General features: G+C 46.7%; 1 protein-coding gene across 3 annotated transcripts in view; it reads right to left on the reverse strand.

The window, feature by feature from the left end:
- Positions 1–15197, reverse strand: part of LOC126536785 (cell adhesion molecule Dscam1-like) — a 181384-nt gene that overhangs the window by 63612 nt on the left and 102575 nt on the right. For all 3 annotated transcript variants that reach the window (XR_011893865.1, XM_072287871.1, XM_055073933.2), the window contains exons 5-7: positions 12483–12641; positions 1839–2186; positions 506–832 (exon numbers count right to left, since the gene is read on the reverse strand). Coding sequence is in view for 2 of the 3 variants with exons in the window: in XM_072287871.1 (XP_072143972.1) it covers positions 506–832; positions 1839–2186; positions 12483–12641 (834 nt within the window). In the remaining variant the exon portion in view is untranslated. The remainder of the gene's footprint in view (positions 1–505; positions 833–1838; positions 2187–12482; positions 12642–15197) is intronic.

Raw genomic sequence — 15197 nt, forward strand, 5'->3', positions numbered from 1 at the left:
GAAACGAATGTAGCTTGGTCTAACAATCCTCGCATTACTAGTCAAAATGTTATTACGAAGTAGTAAACAGCTGAGTTTCCCACGTTATTTTAATGAAAATAAAGGTACTGTTATTACTCATAGCTGAATTTCAGAGAAACTGTTCTTCTGTACTTGGTAAAAATAAACCTGGCCACTTTTCGTTGGATAACTTTAAGCTGAGTAATGTCCCTTGCAGTATAAGTTCAGTAATATTCCTTGCTTAGGCACCTGCCTCATACTAGACTCATCTTCAAAAGTTTATGACATTAAAATACACCGACCATGATTGGTATAATAGAGTGAAAAGTATGATAAATAATTCAGGCATCCTACTGCTATATACGGCACCTGCCACATGCCAGGCTCGTCTTCAAAGGTTCTACAAATCTGAGGCGGAGATCGTTTTCCACCGGTGGCGCTTAATAAATAAAATTTGTCTCTGTGAGCCGGCATTTAAGGAATTCCAGAATAAACTAACGTTTACCTCCGATGACGAGCTGCGCCGTTCCTTGCGCCGAGTCCCTGTCGTTGTAGACGAGGCACTGGTACATGCCGTGGTCCTGGCGCTCAACCACCGAGACGTGAATGAAGTCACGCGACAAGATGGTGATCCTCGACGACGGGCCATCGGAAGCCAACTTGCCGCTCGGTCCTCCGCCGCCGTAAGACGTGGAAGACGCTGAGAATGAGCGGCCGTTGTGCGTCCACAGAACGCCGTGTACGGGGTGTCCAACCACGCGGCAACTCATGTTCGCGCTCTTTCCCACGTCGACTACTTGCACAGGCGGGTCGATGTGCGCGGAGAGGGGCACTGCGTTTGAGCAGAAACCAGAGAGGGTACTTTCGTGTGAATTCCGTTATCTTACGTTTGATTCACATTTGCTTTAGTAATAGAGCTCCTTCGACGTTAGTTGCACTCACTATAACTTTTAATGATTTAAAAATGCTGTGCAATGAATTGGGCGTTTCTTTCTGGAACACGGCAAAGAAAGGCATCACGAAAGTGCCGTGACAAGAACAGGAAGGAAGGCCAAGGAAATACATTACTGCATTGATGCATCATTTTGTCACTTTTAGTGAACGGAGCAACTTTTCTAATTGCCGCCCTTTTATTAAACATTCCAAAACTGTTGTGATACAGCAGTATAAGTTCGTGTTCAGCGGGGGGGGGGGGGGGGGGGTGCACACATGCCGCTGTCGATCAGCGCCTTCGCCTTTACCTAATCGCTTCCGCACTGCACAGTGGTTTATGCCATACGAAAAAGCCTCAGTATCTACCGCGTAGCATGCCCACTAATCTAGTGTTCATTGCTAAAATATGCGGCTACTGTGCGTAATGAGGTAACGAGACGGGCGACCGGTAGTGAATAATCCGGTCTTGGCAGCGCTGTTATTTTGAAAGGAAGACACCTCTTATAGCAAGAGGGGGCTTTTATACTCGTTTGAAGAATTTGAAAAGAACATCGCAAAGGACACGCGCAGATAGTTACCCTGTTTGTATGTTTTCCAACTAGTTCGGATCCAAACCGTGAGCAGAACATTTTGTTCTCAGGGAAGGACTGTTGATAAGACGCATCGACGTGTCCCTCCGTTTCTAACTTTGCTATAGGAGAGTGGTTTGTGTGTCCTATGCTGACGTACCAGAAGAAAAAAGAAGTGTGCTAAGTAGCACCATTTTCCCGCCATTACTGGAAGGATATTCCCGCCTGTAGCACCACTGTACTAAAGCAACAACTCCCTGACTGCTGAGAAACACTCAAACCCTCTGCGAGGCCTAGCCATCAAGAAGACAAAACTGGGTAGAAGGAAGTGCTTACCCGTGACCAGCAGTTCCGTGTAAGCCCTGTCCTCGCCGGCCGAGTTGTTAGCCACGCAGAGGTACTTCCCGCTGTCGAGGATGCGGGTGCCATGCAGGAAAAGCGTGCCTCCCGGCAGCAGGGAGACCCTGTCGGAAACTTTCACCGGTATGACGCCTTCAACGCTGCCCGAAGATGAGCTATGTAGCACTGTGCTTTCCCTGACTACACCACCGACGACACGGAACCAGTGATGTCTCGGAGGTGGGTGTCCTTGTGCCAAACAGGGCAGTACGGCGCGCTCCCCCTGTTCCACTTCAACCACGCTGCGGTACTCGGCCATCCGTGGAGGAAGCTGACTGTGGGGCTCTGCGTACATAAATGACGAATGAAGAGGAAGAAAGCCTGGGAATCGAAAAAGAAAATGTTTCCTGAAGAACGCCCTCGCGAGTCCTCGCGCTGCTCATTCAGCATGTTCAGCGTATTCCCCTATCTCAAAGTAACACGTGATGTATCGGTGACGTGGTTTCCGACAATTAGCCGTTTGTATAATAAAGTTCAACTGTCTCCTTGTAAAAAAAACTGACACCTATTAATAATTTTAAACCTTCAATTCGTAGAAAACAGCATCACCCCAAGTATTACCAAGGGTTTTTTTTTTCACTACGCTAGCGAGTACGCTAACTAAAGTGCTGAACAGGACAGCACTTAGAAGATCTCTACGACCCTTTTCCCTAACATCATAAAGATTATTCGCCGAGCTTCTGGTTCTACATGGCCGGGAAATGACGCAAAGAAACAATCCAGAATGTTCTCTCATTCGCTGAGCTTTTCCTGTTAATGCAATGAACAGCAAGCTTGCTCACGTGTCTCCTTACCGATTTCAATTCACACCATTTGCAATTTCTGAAACATTTCCTGGATTGTCTGGAAGCGCTATTAATACGTATTATTTTGCATGGCTTACTAATGGTTCAAAGATTGGCGTGACATGCGCAGGAACTATAAAAGTTATGTCTACAAAAATTAGGGGTGGGGGTGGCAAATCGCATTTGTAAGTTGTTAGAATATCGTAAGCAACGGTCAAATAATCTTGAAAGTCAGAGAACCTTTGAAAAGGACGCGTTAGTCGTCCTATGGCATCCCCTCACCGGCTTCCGGCTTGGTAGTAAAACTAGTTTCGACTTGTCCTCCTAGCTGCTGCAGCTTGGCGTTCCCATTCAGGTTAGGCACTGCATTTACACTTTCACTTTCACACTACTTGCCCGGACAAAATCAGGCTTGCTTTATTCATCAATTCCTTAAGGTCACTGTCGTTCCGTTGACGTGAGGCCAATTTCTCTTCACCTCAGTCTGCGGCTTGACCATCATCGTATGACGAAGAAGGAAGAACTCTGCCCCCTATATACCGCTACGTGGAATTGAAGCCCTGCGGTAACTTGCGGTTCGGTGCACCATACACTGAGCTAAAGCGCAGAATTTGCATCTGGCAGTCTGTGCAGGTTTTCGTGCTCGACACAAACTGTGGCATCTGCGCATTAATTTTCTTACGAAGACCAGGCATAACTGGGGTGAACGAAGCAGAACGTTCTAGAGAAAAAGGAGCTCAGTTATTGCTGGCAATAACATCGTGTGCTCGCATGCATAATGCATGCGAGGGATTTTGTTCGCTTTATACTGGCATCAGTAATGTGGCGCGAAAAATAATGCGGAGAAACACACACTGACAAGAACGGCGCAAACTACCAACTGATTTTATTCCTATGTACCGTAAAGAATTCTCAACGCTCTGTTTCTCTCGCTCTCACTGTGAATGTATGTTCTTTTTTTACATTAAGCCTACTGCAAGAGACAAAGATCACATGGAGATATAATATGGGATGAGTCGCACGGGCAGGAAAGACCCATCGCCTCGAGGGGAACTTTGTCGAGGTCTGAAAATATTAAACCTGAAAAGAGAAGAGCTGAACACCACTTCACTCTCCTGCAAGCATTGTTGCGACATTCCCTCCGTATGGTGCCTCGAATGTACGGCATTCCAAATAGAGTCAGGCTGTGTTTTCCCCGTATAAAGCTCCACAGTGGAGAGCACACCATTGTGCTGCGCGAACTTTCAGCTATCGCGCTAACGCCATTGTCTGCGAGGCACAGGCGCTGATGCTACAAAAGCGTTCGGCCAAGGACTCTTCATGGCTGCCACGCAGAGTCGGCAGAACAGCTCTTCAAAGTATTCGCCGCCGCGCCCGTTTCAAACGCTCATTAATTAAACGACCGCACCGCTCTCACAAGTGCGTTGGCTGAAAAGGCACATCCCTGCGCCTTCTCTGGTCCATAAGTTGAACTCGGGAAGAATGTCCCCGTGCTTTGTGGTTGTAACTAACTCATTCAACCAGCGACAGCTGTCGCTAACGAAGGACCGTGTACGTTTCTTGATTTTTCATTGAGAAGACAGTGTGTGTCATTCTCTCCTCAAGCATTACTTTGCAATCAATTTGGCAGCATTTGTGTTCCTGCTCGTCGTAAAATTACCTATTCTTTCGTACACATACGGCATCTGCTATTTTTCTATGCATGTTCAGACGTGTATGGTGTTTTCGGAAGGTGTAGTAGCCATTCTTAAGGTAAAAGAAGCACCAGCTTTTCGCAATGTGTTCAGAAACTAAAAGTTTATTTTGATCCTGCAGCCAATATCGCGATCTTTGAATGCAAAAAGTTTCAGTTACGCAAAAACTATTTAGTACATTTTTAATTGAATAACCAGCTATATTTCTCACCACGTGCCTACAACGGCAGGGTGAAGCAAGAATATCGTTTCAGGACTTCAGCAGCTGACGCTAAAGAAGTAAGACTTTTCTGCAAGTAAACTAAGGAAGACTTGACTGTCTCCTGACCTTTGTTCGTCTGGACTGCAGCGTTTATGCGTTAACGATTATACCTTGTACCTGAGAATAAGTGATTGTTTGTTAGGCCTGTTGCTCAAGACAGAAAAGCAACGGCAGTTTTTGTGTTCTCACAATTATAAACGGAAGACCGGAAAGTTAAGTGACAGCTGATTTTCCCCTCTTATTCAGAGGCTGACCTGTGCGTTCATAAGCAGGTCAGTTTAGAACCAGACAGTGTACAGTCGTCGAGTTAACATTCATTTTAGAGTGCAGCTCTTAGGCGCCCATTCCTGCGGTGAGCATCGGCGTCCCTCGTAACCGAGCGAACGAGCACAACAAATGATGAAAGAGCGGAGCGCAGCAGGTAATGAAAGACGGGATAGCGAAGGGAGCGCGAGGAGGAAAGCGGAGCAGGAGGCTATGCCGAAAGCGTAAGAAGAGCGTAGTGCCGCGCAAGACGGGCTCTGCGGCGACGATTGCTACGAGATGGCGCCAGGGTAACGCGTGTCGTCTGTTCACCGATGACGCCACCGATACCATATATGGAAATGAAGTGCTGCATGAGTGGAGGTCTGTCTGCGGCGGCTGTTGTGGATCGCGCCCACGCGTCACCCACATGCTGCGTGTCGCGATCTCCGATTAACGGGGTAGTTGCGCTACGATTCGCTCTGTTTGCAGTATGCCACACGAGACAGATTGTCCGCCGAGCAATACATCAACAGAGAAATTGATGGCACTTGGTTTAAGCAACACCTTCGAAGAACTAAATGAAGCCCGAAGTATCGCACAGCTCATGAGACTCCAGCAGACCAAAATGGCAAGGGAACTGCTAATAAGGCTAGGATTCGCGGAATCAATCAAAGAAACCCAAAGAACGAAGGGGGTTCCTGATGAATATAGGAAAACATGCACTGTTAGCCCCCTACCCAAAAACATGGACCCAAACCTCCACACGGCGCGAAGAGACGCAAGGGCGAAATACGTCCAAAGTACCTGGCCACAAAAAACACAACAGTATACACAGATGCTGCAGTATACGCTAAGCAAAGAGGAACAAATATAGTAAAGACAGCTGCGATAGTAATAAGCCCGGACTACAAAGAGATCAGCAGCGCGTCAATAAAGGACTGCTTGGTAACGGAAGCTGAGGAACTAGCCGTAGCTCTAGCGGCAGTGGAGGGCTACCGATCCGAAAGGTCCTTAACAATACTCGCCGACTCGCAAGCTACGTGCCGGAATTACATGAACGGCAGAATAGGACGCAGAGCGCTTCACATCCACCGCTCCTGCAGGACTAACAACAAAGTCAGGCATACGATTTTCTGGGTACCAGGACACGCTGGAATAGAAGGGAACCTAAAGGCGGACAAGGCTGCTCGAGAGCACACGAACCGAGCGGCCACAAGCACCGACCTTGAGGAACAAATACCAGTCGACCTAAACTACTCTGACATTCTGAATTACTATAACGGGGTCCGAATCAAATACCCTCCACCCCACAACAGCCTAAATCAGCATGAAGCAACGTCTTGGAGGAAGCTGCAAACCGGAACATACCCAAATCTGAACATACTAAGCAAGATGTTTCCCACCCAGTACAGAGACATTTGCCCCTGGTGCGGCACCAAGCCCACCTTGTATCACATTACATGGGGATGCGTTGACAATCAATAATTCCTTCAAATAAAAGAGCCGAGTGCGGAGCAGTGGGAGAGGGTGCTCCCCAGCAGCGACCCGAAGTCCAGCATGGACTAGTACGGCACGCTCACCGAGTAGACACCCTCAGTGGTGCCCTGGAATAGGGGCGTCGACCCTGCGCAGATGGGGAAGAAGACCGTGAAGACGGCCAACCACATCTGCCATCGCTAATTTCTAACCAATTAGAGCAAATAACTTTTTCCTCCTCCTCCTCCTCCATGCCAGCCAATATATCGCGAAATGAAAATATGTATAGAGCCGCGCTCAAATTTCACATTAAGGAGTACCGTAATCACTGGTAATTTTTTTTGTCCTAGATCTTACATCAACATTTCAGAGCTTCCAGAACAGAATTCACTAAGCTCTTTGTTCTTAACAGGTCTTCGACATCGGCCGGCCACCTTTACTAGTACGTCTGGCATCATAATTGGCTAGAATTCTCTTACGAAGAATTATAGCTTAAAAGCTTCTTTTTTTGTGAACAGGGGTCTGGATCTTAACGACTAAAGAAGTGTTTCTGTCATTTAACTAGACATATAAAACTGAAGTTATTGCTGAAATTCCCATCCATACAATTTCTTTTCCCGTACAGCGTCCGGAGCATAACGATGCACTCTATCATCATATGCATTCACGTAGAAGAAAATTGGGTGCTTGCAAACAGTCAGTGGGATTTACAATCTATCGACGGGTATCACAGAAAGAAAGAAGAGAACTGAATTTCACTATATAATTGTGAATTGCAGAATAATGGGACTTGCGGAGCATGAAGAGTCCACTAGGAAAAACCCATGCTGATTCAACGTAATAACAATGATTGTCTGGTACATTTCCGCTGCAAGTGTTCCCGCAGACAAAAATCATCGCCGACGGTGTTGCTGTCAAATAATTACAACTAAGGAGGAAAATTAGAAGTAAAAACGTAATTATAGATAAAAGGTCAACTGGAAGAGGTGTAAGGGAAGGAATGGTTATCAAATTTAGTTGTCAAAAAGCGAGACATATGTTTTGGCGTGCAAAACAAGACAAGGAGGAAAATGGCTGCGACACCGAAAGAAAATGTCTGAAAAGTAGGCGCGTACCGAAAGGCAGAAGAAATCGAAATATTAGCCAAAACAGGCAACAGTGGTGAAACTGCTTTGTCGTGATTATTCCTTTTTTTGTTCCTGTAGCATAAAGTTCGCGAGATACATGGTAGTGTGACGTTGATGGGATGAATGGGGTAAACTTCGTGTCAGATGTATTATTTTTCTGCCTGTTTGTGTCACTTTCTAGCGGCTAGGGGACCTCTTCTTGGGCCCTCATTTTGCAAAGGACGACTGGTCTGTACGGCTGGCGTTGCACTGTTGTTCTTGTCACATGTCCTTTTTTGGGGTATGTTAGCCCTACAAAGTAGTCCGGAGATGGTTCATTGAAGAAATAAAACGAAGGACACCGACCAATATAGAAGTGCTAAAAAATGAAAAAATCTAAAAGACGTTTCGGCTTCGCTATGGAAGCCTTGTTCACAATGGGATGACGGAAGGTTCATGGAAGCTTATGTATGCTTTAGAACGTGACGTAAGCAGCGTGTGTATGACGGGGGGAGGGTTCCCTAATTTCGATTAAGCGTGTGACGTGTTTTTTGTATCTCGAGTGATTCCAGATACAGACGCGATTTTTGGTTTCGTTCTTGGCCGATAATTCTCGAGCGATCCCAGTCGATATTGTGGCCCGTTGCATCCGTGTGCTCGGCAAGGGCATTCGACACTGTACGCTTCTTTTCGGCATCTTTCTGATGCTGCCTCAGTCTCTGTTTGAAGTTACCCGATTCACCGATGTATGCGTAGTCGCAATCTGCGCAGGGTATCTTATAGACCACGCCGGGAAACGATTCTCTCGGAAGCCTGTCCTTACCGCCGACGAGCGCTTGCCTCAGCTTACATACTGGCACGTGCGCCACCTCAACGTCATAACTGCGTAGAACGCGAGACAAGGTTTCGCTTATCCCTGGAACGTAAGGTATGGCGGCACGCTTTCTTGGTCGGGGATTGGTCGGACGAGCTGGATTGGACAGACGGCGCTCCACAGCAGTCAAAAAGGATGTGGGGTAGCCGCTTGCCGAGAGATCACCTCGCACGTGGTCCAAGTCAGTGGAACGGCTTTCTGCTGTGGTGCAAATGCGGTTCGTACGGTTGAGCAGCGAGGCAGCAACCGACCTTTTGTGAGCGTCTGGATGGACGGATTGAAAGTTCAGGTAGCGGCCAGTGTGTGTGTCCTTACGGTACACGCTGAACGAGAGCCGTCCATCGCGTCTGGTGACAAGTACATCTAAAAAAGGGAGTCTGCTGTTGACCTCTGTCTCAACAGTGAATTGGATGGCTTTTTCTTGACTGTTTAGGTGCGCAGTGAACGAATCCAAAGCGCTGCGCCGAATCAGACAGAAACAGTCGTCCACATAGCGCAGAAAAACTTTTGGCCTAGGGCTGAAGGACGCGAGAGCACGCCTTTCCAAACATTCCATCGTAAGATTGGCAGCAGTAACAGAGACGGATGCACCCATTGCCGTACCGTGGACTTGCCTGTAGAAGACCTTGTCGAAACAGAAGTACGTGTTTCCAAGGCAAAAACAGAGGAGCCTCTTGAGGTCGGGAACGTCAATGGGCGACCTGTCTGGCAAGGTCCTGTCAGATTCCAGAGCAGAGGTGCATGCTTCCACAGCCAAGTCAGTCGGAATTGAGGTAAACAGTGATACCACGTCGAACGAAACCATCACCTCGTCGTCGTCTAGAGACACGTCACGAACTTTTTCAATAAAGTCACAGGAGTTGCTCACGTGCGTGGAGCTCTTCCCGACGAGTGGAGCCAGAAGCTGGTGCAGGTATGCGGACAATTTGTAGAGAGGGGAGCGAGTGTAGTCGACGATTGGACGTAGGGGGACGTTAGGCTTATGAACCTTTGGCAGGCCATAAAGTGCAGGTGCAGCACCGTTATGACAGAGAAGCTTGAAATACACAGACTTGCGCTCGGGAGCTACGAAGCGGAACACGTCAGCCAGGAGAGTCTGGAAGTCCCTCTGAACCTTCAAGGTCGGGTCCCGAGTGAGCCGGACGTAAGTGTCCTGGTCATTAAGCAGAGCCAACATCTTGTTTTTGTACACAGCCGTGTCAATTAGCACTGTTGCATTCCCCTTGTCGGCGGGAAGGATCACGATTGCAGTGTTCGCCTGAAGATGGTTCAGAACAAAATTACTCTTAGATTAGAAAGAAGACGATGCATTACAACTAGAACTTGAAACGCTGTGGAAAACGATGCGATGGCGGGAGCATTAGAATTCTAGTCTCGCTTTTTGGAAAATGAACTATATAAGCGTACATCTTTAACACAGGGAACCTCAGTTTCTTGATATTTTTGGAAGTCGCCGTTTCACGAGCTGCCGTAGACGATGGAGCACTGACAGGCCAAGTGATAACAAATGTGTATGTTTAGTAACAGAACAGAAAAAAAAAGAAAGCAAAATCATAAATTAATACTGTATTCATCGGATGCATAGGAGGAAAGTTAGCGTGAACTTACGATGGTGTCTTCCTGCCCACTGAAATTTTTCATTTCAGTGTATTCGCAAATATATATGTATTCTATCACTTTACGCTTCATTTTTGTAATATACCTGACGAATTAAGCGTTGCCAACGCGATATCCGACTGAGAACGTTATTCGCAATTTACGTGGACAGGTCTCAATCACAACGGTGCACTTGCGGCGAAAGTCACTATCAGGGATTCCAAATCCAGAGCACCCTAACCTTGGCGTATGTAGCTCTTATTTGGTTTCTCAAGAACCATGAAAGGGCCTTCGCTGCCTTGCACCCTGACGAGCATTGGGAACGTGACGAAGTTCCAGCAAAGTCTACACACGGACAGTTGATGGTCGTTCTGTCTTCTCAAGGTGCTCGAGAACAATTGTCTTTGCAAACTATATTTAGGACTGAGGTACAAAAACCATCAACGCTATCTTCGCAGTCACGGCCATCGCACGCAGTGCAATAAAGTCGGCCATTCTAGTTACAGTGGCATAGGCCCTTCGTGAAAACAACTTCCTAACCGCAGCCGACACAGAAGCGATGTCCCACGTCTGTGTAGCCCAGATCTTGCTCCGCGGCCCAGCTGGAGGTGGGAGGTGTAACGTGGGGTTTGGTTCGTGTGCTCTCGAATGCCTCTTACGTGGGGAATTTATATTAGCAGGAATTCGGGTACCAGATGGGCGAGACTGCCTCACAGCGCCAGTCCTAGAGGGCGAAATTGAGACGAATTCTTGATGTGATGTTGCGGAGGATTTTTCTGCGTAATCGTTTCCAGAGATCCCTCAATATGGCCAGGTACCCGTTAAGAATTTCGGGGCCACCTTTTGTTTTTTACTTGGTGGTGAATGTTCGCGAATTTTTTCGTGAAATGGCCCTAAGCCACATAAGTTGCCATTAAGTCGCAAAATCTGGCCCCTTTGCCAGGATTCTTCGTTTCGATGAGATTCAAGTGCACCACGCAGAGCCGTTTGTTCTGAAGCTTTATACGTCGTAACATGTGAAGTCTTCAACAGTAGCGTTATATAATCAGCGCATAGCCAGAGCTCCGCCAGAACTGATAGATGCAGTCGCTCCAATATCTCCCTGGTGAGACCGTTGGTTCCTCCTTGGTGTCTTAACCGCCTTCAAGTGCATCTCACAGTTGGAGCACTTAAAAAAACTATGCCCTACCATGGTCTCTACTTCAACAGCACAGTTTACTTCTTTTGAACGAAGATTACAGGCTGCACACGTGCGTATATATTGATGGCGGGGTTTAACGTTTCAATGCAACATTCAGGTTATGAGTGAAGCCGTAGAGGGAGACCCCGGAATAATTTTCACAACCGCGGGTTCTTTACCACGTGCGCATAAATCTAAGTTCAAGAGCGTTTCTGCATTTCAGCTCCATCGAATCAAACCTTCGACCTCTTCAGCAGCGTTATGCCAAATCCACTAAGCCACTGCACCTCGAGCTTTTTAAGGAAGGCGGTAACTGCATGCGCTAAGGATGGAGAATGCAAAAATATCCCAGGCATAATTTAGCGAGCCACATTCGGTCACAGATGCAGTCATGATAAACATAAAAGAGAACACCTAAATTTTTCTAACGCCCGCACGGGCTAAATATATATGCCCTCCATACATGTGTCGAATGAGAGAAAAAGTTTAACGTGAAAACTTATTTGCATGTATAACATTCCTAGACTTTTGTGCCTGTGATTCACAAGTTAGCGTCGTATTAAAAACATTTACTGTTCACTTTCACAATGATGACGACTGTACATGCTCACTCAGTAAAATCGCTCCTTTTGCTTATTAATCACCAATTTGACGGCTAATTGCACGGGCTTAGGCGCGCTGTCATCAGTGGCGTTACTGCAGTAGACTACAATGGGCATCTGCTGCGTTTACATCTACTTCAGTACAATGGGCAGTGCAAATCAGCTGTTTCGCACAGTGCATAATTCTGATTCGTTTTTAAATATTGCCATTATGGGTACCTATATTAGATTATATGAGATGTTTTGTTGACTGAAGTATCATTATATTTTTCGGATGGTAGCATTTGCATTTTTTTCTTTTTCTCTACCTTGTCAGTGCATTAGAGATTGTCATTGTCGTGTTCACCCATAGTTGCAGTGACTGATGGCGTTGACGAAGAAACGACGAACAACAACAACAACGACGACGACGACGGCGATAAAGATAACAACAAGATCGAGTAGTTACAGAACTGGGCATTCAGTTCAGTGGCTCGTAGATGATACAACCTTTGCGTGCTTGTTGTCGTGTGTGTATTGCACTTATTGATGATTTCCTTGGTTTTTTCTCTTAATCTTTCCTCTCGTAACAAATTGGGAGTTTCGGAATAGCCGCCTCTGAAGGAGCCTACTTTCACATGCTTTTAAACACACACACGCACACACGCACACGCACACACACACACGCGCGCACACACACACGCGCACACGTACACGCACACACGCACACGCACACACGCACATACAGGCACGCACGCACGCACGCACACAGAAAACTCACCTGTTACGATTATCTTGCCGGCGCTGGTGCTCAGGTGGTTTTCTCCCGTGAGCTTGTTGTGCACTTGACATCGGTAGGAGTGATGGGCATCTGTACTGCCATCTACATCCCGTACAAGAAGCTCGCCTGTTGGGAGCATCAGGTAACGGTTGTGGACACCTGCAAAGTGAGAGACGTGGATAGGATTTTTACAACTTCGTAAAAGGTATATCATAGGCGAAAAGGTAACTTGCCAAGACGAAAGCTGAATCTGTAATTAGAGTGAGATATGAAATTAGAGTGAATACTATCGGTTGTTTGCTTTGCATTTCTACATTCCTATATTCGACATTTGAGAAAAGCAAAACAAGAAAATTTCATCTCATTTTAGGGCGTGCATTTAGCCAGACAATATTGGTGCGGAGGCACTGCAACTAGCACTTAATATATAAGCGAAATACAAGCCTAAAGAACCGGTTGTCATTACATCAAACCTTTATAATAATAATAATAATAATAATAATAAAGGTTTAATGTAAGGACTGTAATAATATATGGCACGCGGGAGTGCGAAGCATAAACACACGAAGACAGTGCGTCGTGCGGTGGCGAAGAGGACAGCGACTCTTTGCAAATACCCGCAAGAGAGCCATCATCATCATCGACACCAATTTGGGAGCGTCGGTAGTGGCGTCTCAAAAAGCGTGGCGCGAGAGGGTGTGGCCCGTGGCCCCGTGGCGTTAGCAGTGCGCGAGGTTCGGCGTTCGACGGAAAAGAGCTTCCTCGCTGGGCGTCTGGCCCATAGGAGCTATCGTCGCCCGCGCTACTACTCCACACCCGAGTCAACGCTGTCGCCCGCTGAGAGGTTACCTCGCCCCGCTCTTCCGCTGGGCAACTGGCCCAGGAGGGCTGGCGGTCCTGAACCGGGGCGATCGAGCGTTCGGGTAAGCGGCCACAGGGCTACCCCGCCAGCTGTGGACGCGACCCGGTGACTGCGGCCGTGGGTTCCCGAGCGCAAACCCCGCCGGAGGAAAACTGGCCACGCGGAGGCTCCCGTATATCGACTGTTGCGCAGGACCACCTCAGCCGGCGAGGCGGTCCGACCCGGCCGGACGACACTGCAGTCCGACCCCGCTGGCCGACATCGGTTCCACGAGGTCTCCGACACGGGGACACGCGCTTCCGCCTGAATTGCAGGCCAATTATAAGTCACCGATACATAGATATAGCTACATGTCATCTATGAGGTATTTTGGGGAACTGTCACGTGTGTGTGCCGTTCTATGTGTTGTGTGCGTCAATGCAAGTCTGATGTGTGTTTGTGCTTCCGCGTACTGCTTCTCCCTTTTCCTGGAGTGATTCGGCACCCAATAACATCACAATGACACACCCCATTTATAGCTTTTCGAATAGCACTAACCACGCTCAAAGGAAGCCACGTCATGTGCACTTCTTCCTAATGTTCAATTACTATATATATATATATATATATATATATATATATATATATATATATATATGATATATCTACAGGGTGTGCGGCATGCTCGAAATGATGAGCAGAAAATTTATATATATGTACCTTAATTAGGTGCTACATAAAATTGCTAAACCCTCCTTTAGAGACGCTACGTTGAAAGCTTACAAAGTTATTTTCGCTGTTCTGAGAGAACTTTGCAGACAACTAGAATATCTACATATAAAGAAGAGTCATGTTACAGGTGATGTGATCTAAACGTTTGACACGTGTAGCGTCGAAATGTTTGGAGAAAAATTGCTTATGAGCTTTACAGTAGGCTTAAAGAACCGCGCCGAATGTTTGCCCAATGTCCGGAATGAACTGAACTAGCCGCAGAGTTGATATTTTGAGAATATACGGGGGAACTTATTCGTGATGTGTGAGAATAATTGCAAGAGCGTCAATTACAAAAACCGCATTAAGCAAGTGTTCTAAACCGTTATACGGCCGTTATCAGCTGTGTTTTCTTGCGTCGCGAGAGAGCACTACGTCACACCGTGTTTAATATCGGTGAAACTGGGGAGCACGGTCAATACAAAACGTAGTGAAACTTTAACGTCTCCGCCATAATTATGAGCTTTGCAAATATTTACGGAACCGTTGTTTGCTTTCTATTTTTGTGTGTTCAACGATGCACGTATAAGGTGTTCCCAATATTCTTGGTGAACTAAACGAAGCACTTTGTATGTATGTTGTGGAACTAGAAGAGAGGTTATAGGTGACGTGTTGGCAAAGTTCAAATTGTTTGAGCGAATTACAGCTTTTGCAGGAAGTTGCTTATTGAAGTGCTCGGGAGCTTTACAGGTGTGCTCTACGAGCGCTACGGAATTTAATTATCTGTCCCGAGACACATATTAATGCCACCAAGATAAAATTAATCAAGAATCGAGGAAGCACTATGCTAAATTCGCATTCGAAGTTTGCATGTTTGTAGATTTATCTTGGCCCGTGTAAAATATTCCTTTCACAAGTGCTCAAAAGCGTTGTAAGGGAATTGCACGGTATGTTTCCCAGAGTCCCGAGAAAACGCTACGTCACACCAAGCGTACATTTGGTTGAAATGACTTTCATATTAAGTTTTAAGGGTAATTTTTGGGATAACTTCAGCGTTTGTGGGTTAGCTACGATAGTTTGTAATCAGTGAGATCTCTATAAACGGGAGTAGCTTAAACAGAAATGCCGCTTAAACGGAACATTATCTTCATGATTGGTTGCTT

Source organism: Dermacentor andersoni, chromosome 4 (assembly GCF_023375885.2).
Source record: "Dermacentor andersoni chromosome 4, qqDerAnde1_hic_scaffold, whole genome shotgun sequence".
NCBI classification, from domain to species: Eukaryota; Metazoa; Arthropoda; class Arachnida; order Ixodida; family Ixodidae; genus Dermacentor; species Dermacentor andersoni.